Consider the following 27,984-nt stretch of genomic DNA (forward strand, 5'->3'; position numbering starts at 1 on the left):
TGTATTTCAAATAAATCTGTCACGTGGCCATCCGACAGCAGAGGGCGCCCTTTAATACAAAACAAACAGGACATACTAACCGAGTGCCAACGATTCCACTCGGGCGTGTCGTGCACGTTACAACAGCTGGTCACAGGGTAAGGTCAGACAGATGTCAAAGGTCGTGTCAGAGGTCGCAAGAAGGTCTTGGATGTTGGTCCGTCCGTTTGTCAGGTCAGGGGTCATGTGTCATGGCAACAGTCGCCTAGGGAACAAAAAGCTACAGAATTAAAACAAGAACAGAAACGACAACTTTTATACTGCCAAATACTTTCATGTTATTCTAAAAAAAAAAAAAAAATCATTAATGATCACAGTTTGCAGACGACTGCAGGAGGTTCCAGTGTGCAGGTTCTCATTTTAAATTCATACTTCAAGAATTCTGAATCCAAATCCGACCTCACTGAGTTATTCTGTGAATGTGGATTTTTATGTATTCATTTACTTCACTAATACTGCAATTATCAGTTTCTAACCACTGCCGTGCACGAGCACATTTTTAACAACAGCGTGCAAAAGTTCAGACACATAATATACCCTGTTAACTATTTAAAAATAAACACACCAAATAGTTGACCACTTTAAATGATCAATTAGAAGCTTTTCAGTCATATCGCTACATTTCATTTAATGGTCTTCTGTAGTTTCAAAAAAATTATTTCCATTTAATGAGTTTTTTTTTTTTTTTATCATTTTCATCAGTGAGTGATTGTAGGCTGCTGTCTTCTGTGTTATGTAATTTTTCAGTCAAAACATCTGTGCACGTAAACAAACAAAGTTGACTAACATATGTTTGGCATTTTGCAATCTGCTCGAATAGAAATATTTTTGGCATTTCAAATGTAATTTTATGTTGATAAACAGATAAGGAAAAAAAAATACCTTAGAAATCTTTTACAGCACCTAAAATCTTTGCACTGTGATGCATTTGCCTCCCAGGTAAAAGTCTGAGATGAGATGAACCGAGACAGAGAAATTTAACCACATTAGCACAAACCTGCAGACTGCTGGCTGTTTCTGCACAATGTAACACCAGAGAGAAGAATTCTAGCAGCAGCAATTCTTTACGCTTCCTTTAGACTTCATCATATGAAGCGTAGCTGTGCACAAGCTACGATTCATAAGTTGTAGCTTTTAGGAACAAAACGTGCTAAAATAAGAATGTGAGAAATCTGAAAGTTCTTTGTGCTGCATAATGCCTGGTTCACACAGCAGGATTTTAAAATTGTCTGCAGGTTTCCAAAACCTGAGAAACCACACACGTGGAGATAAAAAAAAAAGATAGATCTAAGAGGTTTGGTCGTACAGTGTGTGTGATGTTCAGCCACACGGTTAAAATCAAGACACCACACACGAACAGATTTCACACATGAACATTCCCAGGTCAAAGAGGAAATCTCGCAAAATCTCTCGAGATTAAACGTGACTTCACAGTAAAGAAACAGAGTATGTGGACTATTTCAAACAGAGGGGGAAAAAAACGATACAAGAAGAAAAGAAAAGGCGTTCTTTAAAGGAGTGGAGACAGCGCGACCACCGGACATCTGATAAGTCAGAAGAGCTGTTTTGATTTTATTTTCCACTCCGTGTGTCCGTCACCTCGCTTTCTGAGTGGCTACACGACACATTCAGCAGGCTGCGTGCTCATTTGTGGTCGGAGGACACAACACACACTGCGAGATCGCGCCAAGAGAATCCAACATGTTGAATATCCCCGATTTGCAATCGGAGCGCTCCTGACGTCCTTCCGAGCAGATCAGAGCGCTCTTAACACACCACACACGGCAGGAATATCTGATAAGATTTTCTTTAGCGTCATTATGATTGTCAGGGCGTCCTTAAGGTTGTCGGAAGGGGAAGATCGGGTCCGATATCGGCCTAATTATCCTGCCGTGTGAACCAGGCTTTAGGGTGAGCAAAAATTAATGTCGGGGTATGTTTCACTTTTCTGGGCGGTGACAGTATTTACGTCCCTCTCACACAGAAGGCGTGTGCGTGGCGTCTGGAGGCACATACACTTTCTACCCAATTTGCCACTATCTGCCACAGACATGACACAGCGCCACGCGGCTGCTGACAATCGCCACAGTGTCAACATCACTGGTTGTGCGGTCTCCCCTTACACGCCATCTGTGTGACAGGCTGGAGAGCATCAAGTTGTTCAGAAGCCCCAAATCCATGATAAAATAGAGACGAAGGCAATAAAATACTGGCCAGGAAGCAACAGACAACGCGCTACACTAAACGTCTCTCACACACGCCTGCTGGCAGTGAGTACAGTGGTTGCTACTAACACACCAAGTACATGCCTTCTGTGGGAGAGGAACTTTGTATGATGTGATTACTAGTTTTGCAGTATGTGGCCCCTTTAAGAATAATCTTTTTAACTTTCACCGTTTTCATTTTCTAATCTTTTCCTTCAAAGTGAAAATCTGGATGAAAAATTTAAATCAAACCCCCCTAAAATTTTCCATGTTTATGTTTTAAAGGTCGATGGCTGTTTAATTAATGATTGTTAAGACTTAATGGCGACAAACGCCTCCGTCTGGGGCTCAGTTCACAGCAGCAGCGCTGCAGTTCGTTTGGAATGTTAATTGGTCTCAAAATTAAGGGATATTTGGTATTATTTTGTGTTAATTTTGTTTGAGATATTAAAACAAATAAATACATGTGTTCTGTATTACCACATTGTTGACAGGTTTGTACAATCGCCCACCTCTATGGCACAAAACCCGTTTCTAACAGTGTATTTTTATTAAAAATGGACAACACCAAAAACTGGACCTGGCGTTAACCGGATCAGTACCCAGTACTCACCAGTCGCGTTGGTCCCTAGTCCTAGTAGGTACGAGGACGTTTGTGGGATTCTTCTCGGGGAGGATCAGCGAGCATCACCTTCAGCTTGACTCCATTAATGACCCGACCGTGAAGAGCCGCCATCGCCTCATCCGCACACTGAGGACAAAGACAACAAGAGAGACATTTACCACGATTTAAACAGGTGGAGGACGAGGTGCCGGAGCTCCATCCAGTCTGGAGTCTCACCTGTTTGTCTGCGTACTTCGCGTATCCAACTTTCCTGCCGCTGAGCAAATGGACCTCGATGAGTGAGCCAAAGCGACTAAAATGACAGAAAAACACAAACACAGAAATAAACTACAAACCAAACTGCAGGTTTGTTCATATTTGGTAAAAACAGTTGCAAAAGACACAGCGACCTGTGACCTTTTAAAAGGTCAAACATCAAGAAGATCAAAGTCCAAATAAGATTCTGTCTTTGTTTTCTTGCTTTTTTTTTTTTTTTGCATCGTGAAAAATAAAGTTAGTCTTTTAAGGATGACGATCAGAATTTTTTTCTTTGAACTGTAGTTATTCACTGCATATCACTTATTGTGTATGTATATTTAATTCTGTTTATTTGCACTGTAGTCCTTTTGTTTTGTTTTTTGGCTGCACTTTTTTTTATAGTCTTATTTTTATTTTTTTTTTTTTTACCGTGTTGGCTCCAAACAATTTATTGTCACTGGCTGAACATTTACCAGAAGACATCTTCCAGCACGTCCACAGGCAGCGGGGAGGGGTTGAAGACCAGAAACAGGCGCTCCTTGGTCTTGCTGTCAGATGGAGCGAGTTTCTTCAGGGGCGGCAGATTGAGGGCCTGAACACGGGACATGGGAGGAGCAAAGCCCTGGAAGATCCAAATCACACAAAGTTCAGATCACCAGAGTTTTTGCAAAACAAGCGCAACAATCAATCCTCTTTTATGATTAGAATTTGGTGCGTCTTAGTGACATTTTCTATAAACTACAGTGAACAGCTTTAAGATGAAATAACTGACAAATATAAAACAGGATTTTTAAAACAGATACCAATTTCAATATCTGATGATTCCAAAATCTGTGCAGATATATCAACTGATAATCGGTTTTCCCCCCAGATCTTCCCCTGACATTTATTTTGTTTACTTATTGGAATGAGTCCTCCCCAAGATAACACAACATAATGCAGTTGAAACTAAACTTGTTTTACTGACAGTGATTCATATTTCAAAAGGGTTGTATGGGCTAATGGCCCCTCAGTGCCTGAAGTAATAGGCCATTTTCTCCATATGATGGGCACTTCTCAGACATCAATGGGCCTATGAAAAGCAGAATAAAGAGCTGTGAATTTTTTTTTTTTTTATTTACTGTGTGTCACACCTTGAACCCAATTTAAGTTAAAGTTAGACATGACGCAAATTTCATATTTCATTATTTTGTCATTTGAATTCAATTTGGTATTTAGTACAATTCTATCCACATATCAAAGTACATACATAAAAAATACTTGGCTAACACAACAAAATGAAAATACCTATTTTCATTATGTTCCATCCAAAACAAAACCTAACAGTATACAAACAATTAAACAAATACAAGATAAATAAACTACTATAATAACATTTAAAATACGTTAATACAAGTACACATAGCAAATATAAAATGCTAAAATATGGTGTATAACACAAGAGAATTAATGATGACGAATATTATTACTGCTACTACTACAACAACAAAAGTTGAAATATTTAATGAAACGTAAATAGGACTCGCATAACAGTGAAAATATTTAATTAAATACTATGAATAAAAACGGGTTCAGTGACTTGCAGAATTTATCAAATAAAAAGACTTGATGTAATGCAGGGGTGGCCAAGTTCGGTCCTCGAGAGCCACATAACACTCTTAGTTGTCTCCCTGCTCCAACGCACCTGAATCCAATGAAAGACTCTTTAGCAGACTTTTAATGAGCCTTTCATTGGATTCAGGTGTGTTGGAGCAGGGAGACAACTAAGAGTGTTGGGAATGTGGCTCTCAAGGACCAAACTTGGCCACCCCTGATGTAATGCATAGGTCATAAATAAGGTTTAAAATTTAAAAACATCAATTTTGGATGAACACAGCATTTTCTCACCCTTTCTTCAAGACATAAATACAGTAGCTTTAATCTTGTGAGGCACAGCAGACACCGTGTGAGAGTGCAGATGGAAATGTTTCTCATTACATTTTTGAATTGGATTACATATTGTCATTCGTGTTAGATGATGTTACTGTGTCTGCAGCTCTGATGTCCTCTGAACACCATGCCAGACCACTTTCAATATTTGGTTCATTTAAATTTTGATTGATTTTGTGCAAACAACGGTATCTCATAAATAAAAAAATATTTACCTGGCCTTGTTTGGTGTCATTTTTTCAGCACAACCTCACCTGTGTGACTTTACGGTTTTTCTTTCATTCTGACACACTGCATTAAAACAGTGACCCAATATTCACCCCATAACATAATTCGAATCAGAAAAAAAATTTTTTTTTTACTGTGAAAACCAGAAATTTTTAACAAACCATTTTCATAACTTAGAATGTAAATTTAAATTGTAAACTTCAAAATATATGTAAAAATGTAGCATAAACAAAGTTATATACAACAATTCACATTAAAATGCAGGAAATGCTTCAGGTATTTTTGTGGCTATTTACATCCAACAAGATGCCACATAAATTATTTGTGCCACTCAGAAAAACAATTCCACAAAAACAACTAAAGCAGTTGGAAAGCTACCACGCATTAACTCAAGATTCATATACACTACAAAAATTGAAAAAGTTAGAAATGAAATTAATCTAATGTATACACAAGAAACTGAAAAGAGAATGCTCTTCACTAGACAAAGATTTTATGAAAACGGACCTAAATTCACAAAATTATTAGCTTGAAGCTGAAAAAACAATACACGAACAATATGATATAAAATTCAAAACCCACAGAAAAATAGTATCGAAAGCAAACAAGAACAGATCGAAACAGTTTTTGAATTATTTTACAAACGACTATTCCAGAACAACAGAGGTTCAAGAAGATCAGATTGACTCATTTCTGGAATCTCTAGATCTACCAGTTATGACAGAAGAACAAAATAAAATCCTAAGTACAGAAATAACGATAAAAGAATTATCAGATGCAATAAATAGACTCAAAAGTAATAAATCACCAGGTGGGGATGGATTTACAACCGAATGGTATAAGACCTTTAAGGCAGAGCTCATACCTATATTGCTACCTGCATGTAATTGGGCACTGAAAAAAGCCGAGACTCCACCGTCTTGGAAAGAAGCCATTATTTCCCTCATACATAAAGAGGGGAAAGACAAACTCGAGTGCGGGTCGTACAGACCAATTTCGATACTTAACGTGGACTACCGTATATACACATCGATAATGGCTCAAAGAATGGAAAAAATGCTACCCACCCTAATCCATAATGATCAGACAGGCTTTATACACGCACGACTATCACACAAGATAATATAAGGCGCACCCTCCATATTATGAACCATATTAAACAACATACAATAAAGGCCCTAATTCTGAGTCTGACGCAGAGAAAAGGCCTTTGACTCTGTTAGCTGGCAATACCTCTTTAAAGTTCTAATTAAATTCGGCTTTAATGAAATGATGATAAACACCATCAAAGCTGTCTACAATAACCCTACGGCAAGAATTAAAATAAACGGTTACCTATCCACACCACTCATTTTAGAGAGAGGAGTGAGGCAGGGATGTGCCTGGTCTCCACTCCTCTTTGCATTATTTCTAGAACCGTTAGCCCAATATATTAGACAGAATACTAAAATTAAGGGAATATATGTCAACAAAACTGAACATAAAATAGCATGCTATGCAGATGATGTCCTTCTATATCTCAAGGACCCCGAAACATCTTTACCAGAGGTTCTGACTTTCCTAAACAATATAGGTTCTATGTCGGGATATAAATTAAATGTTAACAAAACTGAAACTTTAGTATATAATTTCAGTCCAAGTGAAAAATTGAAAGAAAAATACCCTCTAAGATGGAAAACGGAATCCTTCAGATATTTAGGAGTAAACCTACCTAAAGACTTGACAAAACTTTAAGAAAAAAAAACTATAAACCCTTATTATGTAAGATTAAGGAGGATTTTAGGAGGTGGAATCTTATGCCCATCTTAAGTTTGAGTGCAAGAATTGAAACAATAAAAATTAATATATTACCGAGATTCCTCTATCTATTTCAAACGTTACCAATATTAATTACAAGAAAGCAAACTGGAGAATGGGACAAAATAATATCAAGATTTATATGGCAAGGCAAGAAACCCAGAATACGATATAAAATGCTACAACTGCCTAAACAAAAAGGGGGATGGGGCCTACCATGTTTGGAAAAATATGTTTCGGCACAGGTGAGGGCGCTGATCTGGTGGTGCGACCCCTCTATAGGCACAATGGAAAGATATTGAACGGTCTGATACCTGATTTACACATACAGGCCATACTACCGGATAAAAACTTACAATATATAGACAGACTCGAAAATCCATGGGTGAACTCCACTCTCAAAATTTGGAAATCGTTAATTAGAAAATATAAACTGAATGAGGAGGTTAGAATTCTAAGCTGGTGTGCCTTTGACTCGGACTTTACACCAAACAGATTTGATGATAGATTTAGAGCTTGGAATGAAAAAGGCAGAATAATGTGTACAGAAGATACCCTTATGAGCTTTCAAAGTATGAAGGATAGTTTTTCACTACAAAAACAAGATTTCTACAGATACCTCCAATTGCGACATTACTACAACCAGAAATAAAAAACAGGGATGGTAGAGAGGCCAGTAAACCATTTGTCCAACTGTTCATTGATGCATAAATCGAATATAAAGAGAGGAATTATTTCCAGTATATAAGAGTCTACAGAATTTAGAAACTAACTCAACAAAATATATACAAGTTAAATGGGAAAGGGAGGGAAATATAACAATAACAGATAAAGAATGGGAGGACATCTGTACATTTCAATGGAAAACTACAAAATCTCATACATGGAAAGAATTTTGTTGGAAAAACATAATACGATATTTCATCACCCCAGTCATGAAGGTACACCAAAACGATAATAATACTGCTCTTTGCTGGCGAGGATGTGGATGTCAGATTGCAAACCACTACCATGTGTTTTGGGACTGTCCAAAAATACAAAATTATTGGAAAGATGTACATAATGCAACAGAGGAGGTCCTTAATACATGGATACCTTCGACTTAAAACCATGTACTTGGGAATTATTCCACCGAGACTGATGGCTAAAGATAAATATCTGTTAGGAGTGTTGCTGGCGGCAGGGAAAAAGGCTTTAACTAAAAGATGGAAACTCCAAAACGGACCTACACTTAATAACTGGATAGACGTGACAATTGAAATATATTTTGGAAAAGGTTACTTTCTCTTGAATTTAAAGATGGACACTTTTATGAAAAACTGGAAAGGATGGGTGCACTTTATTAGACCCCGAAGACCAGACTTTGTCAAGATAGTGAACTAAGGGAATGATAACCTCTCATTTATTATGAGTTACACTTTTTTTTTTGTTTTTTTTTTATCTCAAATCCTTAGCAGTATCTCAATGACTAATATAACTGAATGAAACTGAAGCACTGCACATATTTTTGAGAAGTATTCTAAGTATCTTTGACTGTTATTGTACAACCCCTCTGGATGTAAAAAGTTCAATTGTATATGTTCTGTTCTTCTCCCTTCCCTCCTTTTACCCGCTAGGGTGTTAAAACAAAAAGGAAATGGACCAGCCATAGGGCTAACATGAACATTCAAAATAAGAAACTCCAATGCAACTACAGGAAGATCCAAGTTTATGTTATAACATGTTAAAATATGGTTGTATTGGTACATGAATATATTATAATATGTATTTCCAATAAAAAGATAATTTCAAAAAAAAAAGAAAAACAATTCCTCTTGAATGCACATCAGACGCTCCAAGAATTTGTACAGATATACCACCTCAAAATCCATGTGTATTTTTCCCTAATTCATTGTTTTTGTAACATTTTATTTGTATTGGTACAGACTGTCCTGGCTGTGTTAGTGGCCAAATGGGAAAAAAAAAACAATAGAAAAAGGTGTTCTGGACTTTTTGGGGGGGGTCTCTACCTGAACTCCTGTGTTTTCCGCCCCGGGAGCCTGCTCTGTGTTCCAGGACTCTGCACTGGAGCAGAAATGCATGAGTCCTGGAGGTAATGGAACGAGAAGCACGCGGTCCGGTCCACTGTGCAAAACTGTGTGCACAGATTGGTGAATCCATCTGCTCTCTTTCATCCAGACCAGAATAATAAAGTCCAAAGTCCAGAGCGTGATCAATCTGACGACTGATCGCGCTCTGGTTCGCACTCTGATGACATGCTCCGTTCAAAAAAGACAGGCTTGACGTGCTGTTCCAAGACGCCTGATTATTTTGACACACTAAATAAATAACTACACCACACACTAACCACATGAACTAAAACACTCCACCACATACTAAAACACACTCCAAGCACAGCAAGTATCACAACTTTCAAAACTGCATCTGTTTTTCGCTCCACACAAAACCACAATTTTCTTCTTTCAGCAAGCAAATTACATGGATTGGGGATCGTTTATTTGGTAATATATTTTACACCAGTAATAAAGAAAAATTTGTGTTTTGTTTTTTTTTTTTTTACTCGTTTGCTTTCGCAGACAGAGAGACATGGAAGAATAGTCCCGTTCGCAAAATGTGCACGTACACACGCACACCCACCCATGTGGGGTCTGTGCGTTGTCATCAAACCCACATGGAGTTGGGGATTGTGATTGGTTAGTTACTGATTTTTCCACCAATGGTAACACCACTCTCCCCTGCTGCAGCTGAGGGAGTCCTGTTTCATTCCAACCCTTTCGCTCCTCCAGCTGAAAGGAGGAAATGAGTCGTACTCGTGTAAATTATTAATCATAATTCAAGTTATACTTGGCCTATTAACAAAATTTAAAAAGGGGTGTGGAGGCTGAAGTCTTCACTTTCGACACACATTCAAACAGGTGCTCAAAGTGGAGCCGATTGAGTGCTATGTCATCTTAATTAGGTCATGCGACTTTTGATGCGAGGCTGCATCACTTGACTCCAGAGGGTTAAAACAAGAAAAGTGAAAACAGCAGTGACCAGGTGGTAAACATATCAAACATCATTAGAATTCAAGATGAAGTGCATTCAGGCTTCATTTACTTGGCTGGTCGAGGGGCTGTTCCACACCGTTGACATCATCTGTGTCGTAACAAACTGCATGGCCATACGACCGACAGGACTGCAGAAAAAAAGCAAATGAACAAAATCTATCAGTGTTTAATACTGAAAACTCGATGCATGCTACTTCAATTTCAATTTATTTTCAATTTATTTTCATTTATATAGCACCAAATCACAAAAGAGTTGCCTCAAGGCGCTTCACACAAGTAAGGTGTAACCTTACTAACCTCCAGAGCAACGGTGGTAAGGAAAAACTCGCTCAAAGAAGAAACCTCAAGGAGACCAGACTCAAAGGGGTGACCCTCTGCTTGGGCCATGATACAGACATAAATTACAGAACAATTCACAGAAACAATTCACAAAACGAATATACAGGAAATGCTGTTGGTGCACAGGACAGGAGGGTTTCCAGCACAAATACAACACCCACCTCTGATGGAGCTGCACCTTAAACAGAAAGAAAAACAGAATCATGCATCAGAAAGACAAGAAATATACTATAATTTGTCAGCATTAAACAACTTGAAAAAAACAAGAAATACCAAGGTGATCGCTGGCCACTAGCCCTAAGCTTCACTAAAAGACACAGTATTTAGGTAAAGTTGAGGCTGCGGCCCGCTCAGTTTCCAAATAAAATGAATTAAAAGAGTAAAAAGCGTAAAACAAAAGTATACCAGTATGCTAGCCATACGAAAGGGAAAATAAGTGTGTCTTAAGTCTGGACTTGAAAGTCTCCACAGAATCTGACTGTTTTATTGATGCAGGGAGATAATTCCACAGAACAGGTACACAATAAGAGAAAGCTCTGTGACCCGCAGACTTCTTATTCACCTTAGGGACACAAAGTAGTCCTGCACCCTGAGAACGTAAAGCCCGGGTCGGTACGTAAGGTTTAATTGGGTCAGCTAGGTAGGGAGGTGCCAGTCCGTGAACAATTTTATAGAGTAGTAGCAGAACCTTAAAATCTGATCTCACTGGGACAGGAAGCCAGTGAAGAGACGCCAACATGGGTGTAATGTGGTCGAACTTTCTGTTTCATGTCAAAGGTCTGGCTGCAGCATTTTGAACCAATTGGAGAGCCCTAATGCTAGACTGCGGTAAACCAGAAAATAGAACATTGCAGTAGTCCAATCTAGAAGAGATAAACGCATGAATCAGAGTCTTAGCATCAGCCATAGACAGGATGGGACGAATCTTCGCTATATTTCGCAGATGGAAAAAAAGCAGTCCTCGTAATATTTCTAAAGTGGAGGTCAAAGGACAATGTAGGATCAAAAATTACCCATAGCTTCCTCACTTTGTTAGTGTGATGTATGACACACAAGCCTAGGCTGAGCGTTAACTGGTCAAATTGATGCCGATGTCTCACTGGACCAAGAACCATCATTTCAGTCATCAGAGTTTAAAAGTAGGAAGTTTCTAAACATCCAACTTCTCACTGATGCAAGGCAATCTTCTAAGGATTTTCTGTGAACGAGATTACGAGCAGTTATCGGCATGTATAACTCAGTATCATCAGCATAGCAGTGAAAAGTAATCCCAAAATGCTGCAATATGTGCCCAAGGGGCCCTATATAAAGGGAGAAAAGCAGGGGGCCTAAGACAGACCCCTGTGGAACCCCAAATTTCATGTCACTAAGGTTAGAGGTAGTGTTACTGTACAAAACACAGTGAGAACGACTGGTCAAGTATGACGTCAGCCATGCAAGGGCACTCCCAGTAATCCCAAAATGATTTTCCAGCCTATCAAGTAGAATATGATGATCCACGGTATCAAATGCAGCACTGAGATCTAACAACACCAGAACCGTAGAGGTGTCCGAATCCATCGTAAGCAGAAGATCATTCACCACTTTAGTGAGAGCAGTCTCTGTGGAATGATATTTTCTAAAAGCAGACTGCAGTGGCTCAAACAGATTATTCTCAGTAAGACAGTCCACAAGACGAGACAGGAGTGGAAGTCACTCGTGGGCTCAGAGAATTCATCCATCCATCCATCCATTTTCTTCTGCTTTATCCGGAGTCGGGTCGCGGGGGCAGCAGCTCAAGCAAAGCTGCCCAGACCTCCCGATCCACACACACCCCCCAGCATCTCCGGGGAACCCCAAGGCGTTCCCAAGCCAGCCGAGAGACGTAGTCCTTCCAGCGTGTCCTGGGTCTTCCCCGGGGCCTCCTCCTGATGGGACGTGCTGGAACACCTCTCCAGCGAGGCGTCCAGGGGGCATCCGGAAAAGATGCCCAAGCCACCTCAACTGACTCCTTTCGACGTGGAGGAGCAACGGTTCGACTCCGAACTCCTCCCGAGTGACCGAGTTCCTCACCCTATCTCTAAGGGAGCGCCCAGCTACCCTGCGGAGGAAACTCATCTCGGCCGCTTGTACCCGCAATCTCGTTCTTTCGGTCATGAGCCAAATCTCACGACCATAGGTGAGGATCGGAACGTAGATCGATCGGTAAATCGAGAGCTTTGCCCCCCTACTCAGCTCTCTTCACCACGACGGTCCGATACAGTGACCGCATCACTGCAGATGCTGCACCGATCCGTCTATCGATCTCACGCTCCATCCGTCCCTCACTCGTGAACAAGACCCCGAGATACTTAAACTCCTCCACTTGAGGTAAGGACACTCCACCGACCTGAAGAGGGCAAAGCACCTTTTTCCGGTCGAGAACCATGGCCTCGGATTTGGAGGTGCTGATTTTCATCGCGGACGCCTCACGCTCGGCTGCAAACCGCCCCAGTGCACGCTGAAGGTCCTGATTTGACGAAGCCAACAGAACCACATCGTCCGCAAACAGCACAGACGAGATTCTGTGGTTCCCAAACCAGACCCACTCTACACCCTGGCTGCGCCTAGAAATTCTGTCCATAAAAATAATGAACAGAACCAGTGACAAAGGGCAGCCCTGGCGGAGGCCAACGTGCACTGGAAAGAGGTTTGACTTATTACCGGCAATGCGAACCAAGCTCCTGCTGCGGTTGTACAGGGACCGGATAGCCCTTAGCAAAGGACCCCGGACCCCGTACTCCCGGAGCACTCCCCACAGGGCGCCCCAAGGGACACGGTCGAACACCTTCTCCAGATCCACAAAACACATGTGGACTGGTTGGGCGAACTCCCATGAATCCTCGAGCACCCAATGGAGCATGTAGAGCTGGTCCAGTGTGCTGTGACCAGTACGAAAACCACACTGCTCCTCCTGAATCCGAGGTTCGACCATCGCTCAAATTCTCCTCTCCAGTACTCTGGAATAGACCTTACCGGGGAGGCTGAGGAGTGTGATCCCCCTATAGTTGGAAAACACCCTCCGGTCCCCCTTTTTAAACAGAGGGACCACCACCCCTGTCTGCCAATCCAGAGGTACTGTCCCCGATCGCCACGCAATGTTGCAGAGGCATGTCAGCCAAGACAGTCCCACAACATCCAGAGACTTAAGGTACTCAGGACAGATTTCATCCACCCCAGGAGCCTTGCCACCAAGGAGCTTTCTAAACACCTCGGTGACTTCTGCCTGGGTAATGGATGAGTCCACCTCTGGGTCCCCAGTCTCTGCTTCCTCTTCCGAAGACGTGACGATGGGATTGAGGAGATCCTCGAAGTACTCTTTCCACCGCCCAACAACATCCCCAGTCAGGGTCAACAGCTCCCCACCTGCACCGTAAATAGTGCCGGTGGAGAGCTGCTTCCGCCTCCTGAGGCGTCGGACGGTTTGCCAGAATCTCTTCGAGGCCGACCGATAGTCCTCCTCCATAGCCTCCCAAAACTCCTCCTAGACCCAAGTTTTTGCCTCTGCGACCACACGGGCTGCGGCACGCTTGGCCTGCCGGTACCTGTCAGCTGCGTCTGGGGTCCCACCTACCAACAAAGATAAGTAGGACTCCTTCTTCAGCTTGACGGCATCCCTTACTTCCGGTGTCCACCACCGGGTTCGGGGATTGCCTTCGCAACAGGCACCAGAGACCTTGCGACCACAGCTACGAGCGGCTGCATCAACAATGGAGGTGGAGAACATGGTCCACTCGGACTCCATGTCTCCAACCTCCCTCGGGACCTGGGAGAAGCTCTCCCGGAGGTGGGAGTTGAAGACCCCCCTGACAGAGGGTTCCGCCAGTCGTTCCCAGCAGACCCTCACGATACGTTTGGGCCTGCCATGTCTGGCTGGCTTCCTCCCCTCCCAGCGGATCCAACTCACCACCAGGTGGTGATCGTCGACAGCTCTGCCCCTCTCTTTACTCGACGTGTCCAGAGCACGTAGCCGAAGGTCCGATGATACGACTACAAGTCGATCCTGGTGCCACGTGCACTTATGGACACCCTTGTGCTCGAACATGGTGTTCGTGATAGACAAACTGTGACTAGCACAGAAGTCCAACAACTGAACACCACTCGGGTTCAGATCGGGGAGGCCGTGCTTCCCGATCACCCCCCTCCAGGTCTCACTGTTGCCGCCCACGTGGGCGTTGAAATCCCCCAGGAGAACAATGGAGTCCCCAGTCGGAGCGCTATCTAGTACCCGTCCCAGGGACTCCAGAAAGGTCGGGTACTCTGCACGCCACTTCGGCCCGTAGGCCAAGACAACGGTGAGAGACCTGTCCACCGACCCTTCTCTCACCTGTCTGGGAGGTCAGAGAATCACATCAGCAATTCCAAGGGGGAGACCAATTCACAGTTCGCGAGTGGCGAGTGTGCTTGGGGTACCACAAACGGGCATCAAGCCCTACAGGGCTTCCTCCGCCTAGCCACAGTCCGAAAGCCATCCTCCACAGCCGGCGTTTCTAGGCTGATGCTAACGGGCTCACTAGCCAGCCCAACACTAACCTCATCTGGAATGCCCGTAACATCTAACTCCACTGAGCTAAGAAGCTGCTCTAACTTACGGACACGACTCTCTAAGGAGAGCTACCGTATCTTCCAACATAACGCAGGATTTACAGAGGATGCAAAGAAGGTAGTGTACTTTGTGCACTAAGAAATTCAAGAGTATAGCCGAAGCAAGCACGAGCTAACCAATAATGGGATAAGCCAACCACTCCTGAGGCTCCACAGGATTCACACAAATGCAAAGTAATGAATTAAAATTCACAGCAGTTACACTGTGAAAAAAAAAAAAATGAAATGAAAAAATGAAAACAGGGGGGTGTCGAAGAACGACAAACAATCGAAAAACGATGCTAACCGCTAGCAAACGCTAACCGCTAGCAAACGCTACCGCTAGCTGTCACAACAGGGCTGTAGTTAAATAACGTTCAGCGTAGACCACACTTAATAACCAGAAGAGCGCTAAACAGAAATAAAAGAAACGTATACAACCGTTGTAAAGTTCAGAAGGCATCACAACAAACAATCCGTCAGATGCAAGTTGCCAGATCTACTTCCATTTTAAACTACTTATATGTGTAGTATTTCAGCACGATGTGTTGTGTACTGTTGCGGTCTTCTCCATCATCATAAACGTGACGACCAGTCTGTTGCCGGGCGGATATTCAAACCCATTCAGCTTTTCTTGGCGTAAACCGCTGATCCAAGGTTAGTGTAGCGAATTACAGCCTGACCTACGGACACGTGACACAGCGAGCAAACAAAAACAACCAGTTTAATTAGCTCGATCTCACTTTATCATCAATTTAATGAGCTGCGATTCAAAGTAATTATCATTGTCACTAGATCAACCAACTGAAGTCTCTCAAAGTACAAAAACTCTGATAGATGCAGTTTTTAAATAAAATATGACAATTTTCTTCTTTACTCTTTATTTGATAAGTTATTATGGTGGAAAAACTAAGAATGTAATTATCAGATTAAAAAAAACAATCATTGGCTGTAATTTTGTGAAATTACAAACCAAAAGGATAATAAATAAATCCTATTACAGCAGCATCATTAAAATGAGGTCCTTCTTAAATTTGGACTTGGATTTTGTTTGATTCTGACGTAAACAGTTAAGAGACAAAATAAATGAGAACAAACCTTTGCTCATCCCGTAGGCATCTCTCTGGAGCTCACAGAATTCCATCCCGGGAATGATGTCAAAGAGAGCAAAAATCTGCTCTTGGGAAATTGCTGCACGCGTCGTCATCATCAGACACCTGGTCAAGTCAGCAGCGCGGTAGTCCATGACGGGGTAGTTACCGGGGTCGGCTGTGCAGGGAGGACGGGCAGCAGGCTCAAAAGCAGCTGAAGTAATGGACATGTTGTTAGCGACAACCACTGGGATTAGTAACAGAGTTCAGATCTGAGATTATTTTGCTGTACTTTGGGCACAAATCAATGTAGTTTCTTTGTTTAAACAATGACTGTGATCCACTGAGAACCTAATGAGCAGCAGTATTTTGCAGGTTTGGTCTAATTTCAAATATTTTCACTTTCTGTGAGTAATGTCGATGGAAAGTCTAAATTATGACTGTGGCTGTGTCCCAATTAAGGGGTGTGTGTATATATACATACACACACACACACACACACAGTAGTGTTCAGAATAATAGTAGTGCTATGTGACTAAAAAGATTAATCCAGGTTTTGAGTATATTTTTTATTGTTACATGGGAAACAACGTACCAGTAGATTCAGTAGATTTCACAAATCCAACAAGACCAAGCATTCATGATTTGCACACTCTTAAGGCTATGAAATTGGGCTATTAGTAAAAAAGTAGAAAAGGGGGTGTTCACAATAATAGTAGCATCTGCTGTTGATGCTACAAACTCAAAACTATTATGTTCAAACTGCTTTTTTTAGCAATCCTGTGAATCACTAAACTAGTATTTAGTTGTATAACCACAGTTTTTCATGACATGGATGACCTCTAATTTCCTGCTTTTAAACTCAGATAAAACTGAAGTTATTGTACTTGGCCCCACAAATCTTAGAAGCATGGTGTCTAACCAGATCTTTACTCTGGATGGCATTTCCCTGACCTCTAGTAATACTGTGAGAAATCTTGGAGTCATTTTTGATCAGGATATGTCATTCAAAGCGCATATTAACCAAATATGTAGGACTGCCTTTTTGCATTTACGCAATATCTCTAAAATCAGAAAGGTCTTGTCTCAGAGTGATGCTGAAAAACTAATTCATGCATTTATTTCCTCTAGGCTGGACTATTGTAATTCATTATTATCAGGTTGTCCTAAAGTTCCCTAAAAGCCTTCAGTTAATTCAAATGCTGCAGCTAGAGTACTGACGGGGACTAGCAGGAGAGAGCATATTTCACCCGTGTTGGCCTCTCTTCATTGGCTTCCTGTTAATTCTAGTTAGGGCTGGATCAGGTGACCCTGGACCATCCCTTGGTTATGCTGCTTTAGACGTAGACTGTGGGGGGGTTCCCATGATGCACTGTTTCTTTCTCTTTTTGCTCTGTATGCATCACTCTGCATTTTAATCATTAGTGATCGATCTCTGCCCCCCTCCACAGCATGTCTTTTTCCTGGTTCTTTCCCTCAGCCCCAACCAGTCTCAGCAGAAGACTGCCCCTCCCTGAGCCTGGTTCTGCTGGAGGTTTCTTCCTGTTAACGGGAGTTTTTCCTTCCACTGTAGCCAAGTGCTTGCTCACAGGGGGTCGTTTTGACCGTTGGGGTTTTTCATAATTATTGTATGGCCTTGCCTTACAATATAAAGCGCCTTGGGGCAACTGTTTGTTGTGATTTGGCGCTATATAAAAAAAAAAGTTGATTGATTGATTGATTTCTTCACATCTGTGAGGCATTAATTTTGTTGGTTTGGAACAAAGATTTTGCTCGTTTACTTGTGTGCTTGGGGTCACTGTCTTGTTGAAACACCCATTTCAAGGGCATGTCCTCTTCAGCATAAGGCAACATGACCTCTTCAAGTATTTTGACATATCCAAACTGATCCATGATACCTGGTATGCGATATATAGGCCCAACACCATAGGAGAAACATGCCCATATCATGATGCTTGCACCACCATGCTTCACTGTCTTCACTGTGAACTGTGGCTTGAATTCAGAGTTTGGGGGTCATCTCACAAACTGTCTGCGGCCCTTGGACCCAAAAAGAACAATTTTACTCTCATCAGTCCACAAAATATTCCTCCATTTCTCTTTAGGCAGTTGAGTGTTCTTTGGCAAACTGTAACCTCTTCTGCACGTCTTTTATTTAACAGAGGGACTTTGCGGGGGATTCTTGCAAATAAATTAGCTTCACACAGGCGTCTTCTAACTGTCACAGCACTTACAGGTAACTCCAGACTGTCTTTGATCATCCTGGAGCTGATCAATGGGTGAGCCTTTGCCATTCTGGTTATTCTTCTATCCATTTTGATGGTTGATTTCCGTTTTCTTCCACGCGTCTGTTTTTTTTTTTTTGTCCATTTTAAAGCACTGGAGATCATTGTAGATGAACAGCCTATAATTTTTTGCACCTGCGTATAAGTTTTCCCCTCTCCAATCAACGTTTTAATCAAACTTCGCTGTTCTTCTGAAAAATGTCTTGAACGTCCATTTTCCTCAGGCTTTCAAAGAGAAAACCATGTTCTTCAGGTGCTGGCTTCATCCTTAAATATGGGACACCTGATTCACACCTGTTTTTTTCCACAAAATTGACGAACTCACTGACCGAATGCCACACTACTATTATTGTGAACACCCCCTTTTCTACTTTTTTTTTTTTACTAATAGCCCAATTGCATAGCCTTAAGCATGTGCATATCATGAATGCTTGGTCTTGTTGGATTTGTGAGAATCAGCTGAATCTACTGGTACCTTGTTTCCCATGTAACAATAAGAAATATACTCAAAACCTGGATTAATCTTTTTAGTCACATAGAACTACTATTATTCTGAACACTACTGTATATACGAGGTCTGTTAGAAAAGTATCCGACCTTTTCATTTTTTTTCAAAAACCTGATGGATTTGAATCACATGTGCTTGCATGAGCCAACCTTGAACCTTCATGCGCATGCGTGATTTTTTTCACGCCTGTCGAATGCGTCATTTGCTTGTAAGCAGCCTTTGTGTGAGGATGGGTGGAGACTCTCGTCATTTTTTCTTTGCAAGGAAATGGCAGAATGACTGGAGCAGCCCTACTGCATCAAATTTTGCCAGAAACTGGGCCACAGCCAGGTGGAAACCATTCGGATTATTCAGACGGCTTTCGGTGACGATCCTATGGGCATCACACAGATTAAGGAGCGGTATAACCGGTTTAAAGACGGCCGCACAACGGTGGAAAGTGAGCCGCGCTCCGGTCGGCCATCAACATGCTGAAATGACCAGATCATTTCCAAAGTGAATGCTGTGGTGATGTGGGACCGTCGTGTGACTATCCGAGAAATTGTGTAAGAGGTGGACATCAGCACTTTTTCGGCACATTCCACTGTGACAGAAGATTTTGCCATGAAAAGAGTTGCGGTAAAATTCATGCTGATGGCTTCGGCACGAAGCTGCTAACGGCAGTGCAAAAGCACCTCTGTGTTGAAGTCTCACAGAACATTCATCGGCACGAAGCTGATGGTGCAGCAAAAGTGCCTTCGTGTTGAAAGTCTCACAGGACATGTTGTGACATGCTCACCTCGTCCACAATTTCTCAGATAGTCACACGACTGAAAAGCCACCGAAAGCCGTCTGAATCTTCCGAATGGTGGAAGAGCCGGACATGTCACAACATATCCTGTTAGACCAACACGGAGGCGCTTTTGCTGCACTATCAGCTTCGTGCCAATGAATTTCGCTGCAACTCTTTTCATGGCAAAATCTTCTGTCACAGTGGAATGTGCTGAAAAAGTGCTGATGTCCACCTCTTACACAATTTCTCGGATAGTCACACGACAGTCCCACATCACCACAGCGTACGGCCGTGTGGTCATACGGCCGAGGGTATTTTAGCATTGCATTATTTTTTTAACTTCAATGTGTGTGTGTGCTGCTCTGAGCCCACAGCATTTACAGCCTCACACACATGCTCCCACTAACTTTTTCCATTTCATGTTTATTCGATTTGACAGGGTAAACTATCCCTACCTGTCTCCGTGTTATTTCCATTCATCTGTAGCTCATACTATGTATAATTTCTTTTCTGTGTTCATGTAGAATAATCCGACAGAGGGAAATCCCATGTCCCAGGGCCTATTTGCATGGATTTGCATATTTAAATAGGGATGTGGAAAGAGAGGAGTTTGGTACATCTCCATTTGCACTCAATTCCACGTTCAGTGGGATGTACGAGGTCTGTCGATAAAGTATAGGTCCTTTTTTTTTTCCAAAAACTATATGGATTTCATTCATATGTTTTTACGTCAGACATGCTTGAACCCTCGTGCGCATGCGTGAGTTTTTCCACGCCTGTTGGTGACGTCATTCGCCTGTGAGCACTCCTTGTGGGAGGAGTCGTCCAGCCCCTCGTCGGAATTCCTTTGTCTGAGAAGTTGCTGAGAGACTGGCGCTTTGTTTGATCAAAATTTTTTCTAAACCTGTGAGACACATCAAAGTGGACACGGTTCGAAAAATTAAGCTGGTTTTCAGTGAAAATTCTAATGGCTGATGAGAGATTTTGAGGTGATACTGTCGCTTTAAGGACTTCCCACGGTGTGAGACGTCGTGCAGCACCCTCAGGCGCCGTCGTCAGCCTGTTTCAAGCTGAAAACCTCCACATTTCAGGCTGTATTGATCCAGGACGTCGTGAGAGAACAGAGAAGTTTCAGAAGAAGTCGGTTTCAGCATTTTATTCGGATATTCCACTGTTAAAGGAGATTTTTTTAATGAAAGACGTGCGGACGGATTGCAGCGTCGGCTCGCAGCCGCCGTGACGCTCCACCACAGGAAAAACACCTCCGTTGGAAGCCTTAAGGACAAGTTGGAACATGTCCAGCTGTTAAACAATTTCTCATATCCTCACTCCACTGAAAGCCATCAAAAGCCGCCTAGATTTTACAAATGGTTATCAACACGGAGGTGCTTTTCCTGTGCCGCTGCACCGCGCCGGCTGCGTCCCGACGTGCTGACCCGTCCGCACGTCTTTCATTAAAAAAATCTCCTTTAACAGTGGAATATCCGGATAAAACGCTGAAACCGGCGAATGACGTCACCGACAGGCGTGGAAAAACTCACGCCTGCGCACGAGGGTTCAAGCATGTCTGACATAAAACATATGAATGAAATCCATATAGTTTTTGAAAAAATAAAAAGGACCTATACTTTATTGACAGCCCTCGTACAAACGGAAATGTGCTTGAATCCATGCCTACGCACACTTATACATCTGGATATTTTTGTGTGTACACCTGTTTTTGGGTTTTGCATACACCATGTTTCAGACAGAAATCCACGCGTCTTTGTACATGAGGCCCCAGGTCTTTAAAGGATACAGCATTCATAGGATGCGGCACCCGAACTGAAACACAGTATGTGACCTCGACCAAGTTTGCACCATACAAAATTCAGTCTGATCCAACAGGAGCCCTGCAAGAATCAGGAATTTGAAGTTTTGACTTTATTTCTTAACTGCCTGTGGAAATTGTAGATGCGAATTCAAACTTATGGCTTCATTAGTTTGTGGCATTATGGGCCTAATTTGAAAGGTAGAAAATTTAGATGGATTCAATCAGAGCTCTAAAAATAGCAATTTGAGAAAAATTGATGGCAATGCAGAATTAGTAATGCCATTACTGCCGCTGATAAATAAAAATATCCTGCTCCATGGTTACATCAGGGGTCCCAATAAACATCTAAAAAGTGACCTTATATATCTGTTCCAGAGTTAGAAATTACTTATAAACCTCAAAAAGATTCTCCAAAGGGCCACGACGTCTACTTTAAAAGTCAAACTAATAAGTTGTGATGTAAGGTAACAACATACCCATAGGGTAGGTGTAGGGAGGCATGATGTCACCACTGCTGACGTGATCAGATCTGGCTGGCACGGCACCGTATTCCTCTGTGGAAGTGTTCTTACTGCGAGGTTCAGCCAGGATGGCTCTGTAAGCTAGTAACACCAACATGAGAAACAACCGAGCTTCACAAAACATTCACGAAATGAAGTAACTGACTGCAGTACACATAAACCAAAACTAAATTAGAATGATAAAATACACAAAATACGAATACAAAGTTACAATATTAAATGTAGAATATGTAGCAATGAAGTATTACAACTTGAAATTGCACAAGTTAAATGTTTGCATCTTTTTTACACTTTAAAAAGGTAGATTTGTGCATATTTCATAGGGATCACTGTCTAGTATTTTCTAGATGTCAGCAAGTCTTCTACTTTAAAAACATTCAATATTTTTGGTCATTATCAGCATCTTAAAAAAAAACTAAACAGAATTAATGTGGACAAAACATAGCTTCAGTACCTTAAGACTTATACGCATGTCCGAAGAACTTCTATGCACTTAATATCAGAATATTAAAATTATCTTTTGAAAATAAGCTGCAATTTTATTCTTGTAATATCAGGCATTTCTGCAAAATTGTGTTGAAATCTAAACACACTTTATCCCCCAAAAACACACAGTGATGTAACGTTGAATTATTGTGATTTTTCTGAGCACACTTTCCTGCTGCTACTACTAATAATAAAGAACATATATTGTGTCTGAGCCCTTCTTACTTTTGTCACAGTTCTCTATAGCAAGCGCAGCTTGGGAGGGTTTGTAGTATCTCACGTAGCCCAAACCTTTACTTTCACCTGTGAACTTATTCTTGATGATCACGCAGTATTCAATATCTCCAAATTCCTGCAGGACATACAAAGATGACAGCACTATTTATCTAGCTTTCCTTCTTCAACAACCAAGTAAAGCAAGAAATTCAGATTCAGATTTTCAAAGAGAAGAGTATAAAATTAAACTCCTGTCAGTCATTTGATGTGCTCTCACCACACTCACGTCTATGCTCATGAGGCTAATTTAATATATATAAAATAAATTAATTAAACAACTGCAGTCACATCTGAAAAATGGGCTTGTCTGTGTGGCTTCAGAGGCAGACAGGTGCCCGAAAACAGTGGAAATGGGTATTGTGAAAGAGTGGGCAACATTTTAACAGGTTGCAGTTAGTCGTACTGCTGTCCTTGACAGACCTTTCACATTTTACATTACATCATAGCTTCTGTTTCTATAATAAAATACCATGACCAAATCTTCTCCTGTATTAATATTTAGGTTTCAATACCTACTCCTGTATATTATATAGTACCATATTTATTGTATATGTTGTTTATTACCCTTATATATATATATATATATATATATATATATATATATATATATATATATATATATATATATATATATATATGTGTCTTATTATTTATTATTATTATTATATATACTTTTTCTTGAGCCACTTGGGTGGGTAGGGAGAGTTCCCATGGGATAAAAAAAAGCTTTTCAGCCTACCATCCCTGGTTCTCAAGACCAGGCACCTAAGTGGCTCTACTCGACTGTTTTCTACTGATTTTACTCTTCCTTTTTAGATATACCTTAGTATACTAGCATAGTTCCACCTTAGAATTGGAATATAATATATAAGATATACCTTACTGGATTTTTATATAGTGCTTGACTGAATAGCTACAAATATCTACAATTTAAAGAGGAATAGCCAGTCTGTCTTCTACACCAACAATAGATACAATCTGGTTTTCAGATTAACAAATTCAACTCAGACTTCATACATAAAATGTGGCAAATTCAGGCATAAGTGAAGTGAGAAGTGATGTCTAACTGACTAACAGCAACATGGCTATATCATGATTAATCTACGAATTCTTAAGAACTGCACTTAGATATTACACATTTATATATGATGATTACCATATTTGATTATAAATCACACCTCCTTTAGAGGAAAAACCAATATACAAGTTGCACCATCATATAAATTGCACTGGACTATAAATTACACCTTTTTCTGGATTATCAGATCCCTAATTTGGGAATTTTCATACACTGTTGTAATGTGCTTTTATTAGCATTTATTATTTCAATAGTTTGTTTTGTGCTTTGATTCTTGGGAAAGTCCAATATAAATAGTCATTACAATTATTATTATGAATCACAGATGTGTGATTTTTCGATATACAAGTCACCCCCAAGTATAAGCTGCACAACCTCCAAAACTAGTTAAAAAAAATAAAATAAATTAAAAAAAAAAAAATACAAAACTGCGATTTATACACGGGATGATACATAACTCACATCTGACAACACAAGCAACATAAGCAGCAGAAATCCTGTTGCCACCAAGGTTCCAGCATCATTTGTTCACGAAGAAATACTTTAAAAATTTGTGGTGTTACTCAGACCTTAGTCCTGCATAAAACGTTTCTTTGGTAACGTCCAACAGGTACATGAGGCTTCAGAAAACATTATGTCAATAACTGGAGTGGTGTGGCTGTAAAAGTTGAGACTAGAATTACCAACAACAGATGGAGAATCCTCATTAAAAGCCTGATATGACTCTAGGTAATTTCCCTGTGTTGACTTTCTGAATTATTGTCAGGTAGATGGGTAAGAATCCACATGCTAGCAAAGAAACAAAGTCAGAAAGACGCATGTTTACTTTGAAAGTGTTCTTCAGATCCTCCTCTGAGAAGGTTTTGGGGATCATGACAAAGATCCTGGTGAGTTCCTCATCCTCCACATCCCTGTGACGTGTTGAATTTCGTGACTGGGCAATAAACACCTAGACAAACAAACAAACCAACAGTTATGTGTTAGCGCCAGGTATTATTGATTACAGAGTTATAGCGTGAGACTGACATGTGGCCAGTGTTGCTCTATGTAAACACAGAAAAAACAAAATTCAAAGTTGGAAGTGTTGCTTCATTCTCTGTGTAGAACACCATTACACCACAAAATCTTACAGAGACAATACTTGTCACCTGCTAAATTAATGTTAAAAATCACATTTAGAGCCCCATTAAATTGATTTAGACAACATTTTGTGTTTACAGTGTGCATATAACTGGTTTGGCTGTCTTTGGTTATTGGGGTGGAAAGATACACATATCACAATTCAATACACAATTACACTGCTGTTCAAACTAATTATATAGAAAGTAATCTATGGTGAACATTTAAAGAAACAAATTCTTATGTGTAAGTTGTAAACCTTAATGTTATCTGTTTCCTATTTCTATATTTTATAAATCATTCATGATTCTTCTGCAATAAGACATTATTACGTCTACACAGTAGTTAACTTGTCATGGTATCACAAGACTCATTAAAAAAATTAAAATATCATTCAATACTGGCCCACAATACAATTATCACAATATGCAATGTACTGGACCACCCCTAGTAATTATATTATTCATTTTTGCAACATCTAAATGGATCCTTGTCATTTGCTTAATGGATTGTTGTATGTCATGCGACATTATTTGTCCCACTATATAAAGAAATAGTCCACTGTATGAATGTCATTTACCCTGCATGTTGGACATATTTATTATCCATTTTTGTCCTGTAATGGGTCAATCACATGAGGAAGACAATTCCAGTACACAATAAGCTGAGTAAAAGCTTACGCAGTGTTTAAGGGAACATCTTTAGAGGCTGCAGAAGCACTGTCAGATGAACAACAACCAAACAGATAACTGGTACAGTGTCAAAGTTCTGAGCCAGTGGCCCCGGGTTCAAATCCCAATCATGTTAAAGTTTTTCCCTACATCAAGTAGTAAATGACTGTGGTAAAGTTAGAAAGACAGATAATTCTAAGTATGTTGGAGCCACATCTTGAGAGTATTATTGGAACCTCAAAGTTTTACCAATGGTCATTTCAAAAAGTAATTTCACCCTACATACAGATTTCCACTGTACGGTGAAAGCAGCATTCACACTTACTCCACTCAATAGTCACTTGGGGAGATGCTGGAGCCTATCCCACCAATCATAAGCGCACGCCCTGGACAGGACACCAGTCTATTGCAGAGCCACATGTAGACAGACGGTCTCACAGAAAATCTACGGTCAATTTAAGGTTTCCAATTCACCTAACCAGCATGTGTTTGGAAGAGGGAGGAAGTTGGAGCACCTGGACGAATATAACGGATTTTGTCCATTTTATACACTGATCAAAAATATAAACACAACTTTTGTTTTTGCTCCCATTTTTCATGAGCTGAACTCAAAGACATAAAACATTTTCTATATACACAAAAGACCTATTTCTCTCAAATACTGTTCACAAATCTGTCTAAATCTGTGTTAGTGAGCACTTCTCCTTTGCTGAGATAATCCATCCCACCTCACAGGTGTGGCATATCAAGATGCTGATTAGACAGCATGATTATTGCACAGGTGTGCCTTAAACTGGCAACAATAAAAAGCCAATGTGAAATGTTTAGTTTTTCACACAGCACAATGCCACAGATGTCACAAGTCAATATGCGGGAGCGTGTAATTGTCAAGCTGACTGCATAACAGTCTTTTTTTTTTTTTATTAAAAATCTTATGTTCTTTTTGCTTAAGTTTTGCATAATAACTATATTCCAGTTGTAGACTGGATAAAAGTAAATTAAGGTACATTCTGCAAGAACACGATGAGGAAAAATCACGATAATATGTCATCATTCTTGTTTCAGTAACCTGTTATTATGAATACTTTATAGAAAATGAAATTTGTTTGAGGTCATATCTTCTCCTAGCCTCACTGGTGAGGGTATCCAGATTTGCTGTTTCGCAGTTGTGAATCTCGAGCCATTTCGCGGTCCTGGACTCGTGAGAAGTCAGTTTCTGCAGAGTTCTGGTTTAAGGCACAATATAAACACACCTCCTGAAGTATGGACAACAAGACAACACTGGGGCATAGCAGAAGTCCATCACAGGTGCTACACCTCTTCTAGATAACCCTCTCAACTTGGGAGAACATGTCACCATCATAATCGTCCAAGAACTCGCTGTATCGATGCCATCCACATCCTCGCTAGCCATTATTGACATGGCTTTCAAACGCCGGAAATCTGTTGGCGCCACGGTGCATTCTGGGAAGGGCAGAGCGCCGAAAGGGGTATTATGGGAAACATTAAAGAGCTGAATAGTTGTATGACATTGTACACGGCGGAAACAGAAGCTATGCAATGCACGTAACAAGTGACAACTGGTTGTTTTCAGCGACTCAAATATGGAGGTCACGTTGCTAACCGGATGTGACGTGGTTCCGCGCCCACCGATTTCGTTTTACTTTGCTCTCTCTCTCTCTCTCTCTCTCTCTCTCTCTCTCTCTCTCTCTCTCTCTCTCGGCCACTGTTGACTGGTCGTCCCGTCCCCACAAAGGGAACTAGAACCATAAAAAGATCGGCTCCTGATACTCAGTTCCCTTCGTTGGCTAACGCAGTTAGCACCAAGCTAACATTAGCTAGATTTTAACCCTCTTGTAGCTGTACATTGATTTTTTTCGTTGGATAAACTGTATGAATTGTGATTTGTAGACCTGTTTTTGTTTTGTTTTTACCTTGATGGGCTTTGTTCCTTCTATCAGGACTTTGCCGTGCATCTCCTCCATGGCCAAGCAGGCCTGAGAAGACTTGGCGAACTTCACGTAGCAGATCCCTTTGGATTCCTTGGTCTGCTTGTCTTTGACCACCCACACCCCCTGAACCTCCCCAAACCTCGAGAAACCCTCCCGCAGCTCATCTTCGGTGATACAGCGGCTGGCAACCAAAAACAACCTGCTGTTCGGAGGGTCGTCGAGGTTCGACGGATATTCCTCCATCTTTGTTCGTGCTCAAAAAAAAAAAAAAAAAAAAAAAAAAAAAAAAAGCTTTCTTCTTCTTCATACGAATTATTGGCGTTTCGTTCATTATCGCCACCTACAGGACTGATTATTGATAG

At 41.0% G+C, this 27,984-nt stretch overlaps 1 protein-coding gene across 1 annotated transcript; it reads right to left on the reverse strand.

Annotated features, from left to right (window-relative positions):
• rbm45 (RNA binding motif protein 45) lies at positions 1–27,890 on the reverse strand. The gene is given in 13 exon segments (XM_034184649.1): positions 1–244; positions 2,857–2,994; positions 3,085–3,160; positions 3,579–3,727; positions 10,159–10,241; positions 15,610–15,630; positions 15,633–15,686; positions 15,689–15,733; positions 16,149–16,355; positions 21,996–22,121; positions 22,752–22,878; positions 24,707–24,829; positions 27,605–27,890. Coding segments are annotated over 12 exon segments (1,389 nt in total). The 5' UTR covers positions 27,866–27,890; the 3' UTR covers positions 1–244; positions 2,857–2,877.
• Positions 27,891–27,984: the final 94 nt, after the last annotated feature.

The sequence above is a fragment of the Thalassophryne amazonica genome, chromosome 13 (assembly GCF_902500255.1).
Source record: "Thalassophryne amazonica chromosome 13, fThaAma1.1, whole genome shotgun sequence".
NCBI classification, from domain to species: Eukaryota; Metazoa; Chordata; class Actinopteri; order Batrachoidiformes; family Batrachoididae; genus Thalassophryne; species Thalassophryne amazonica.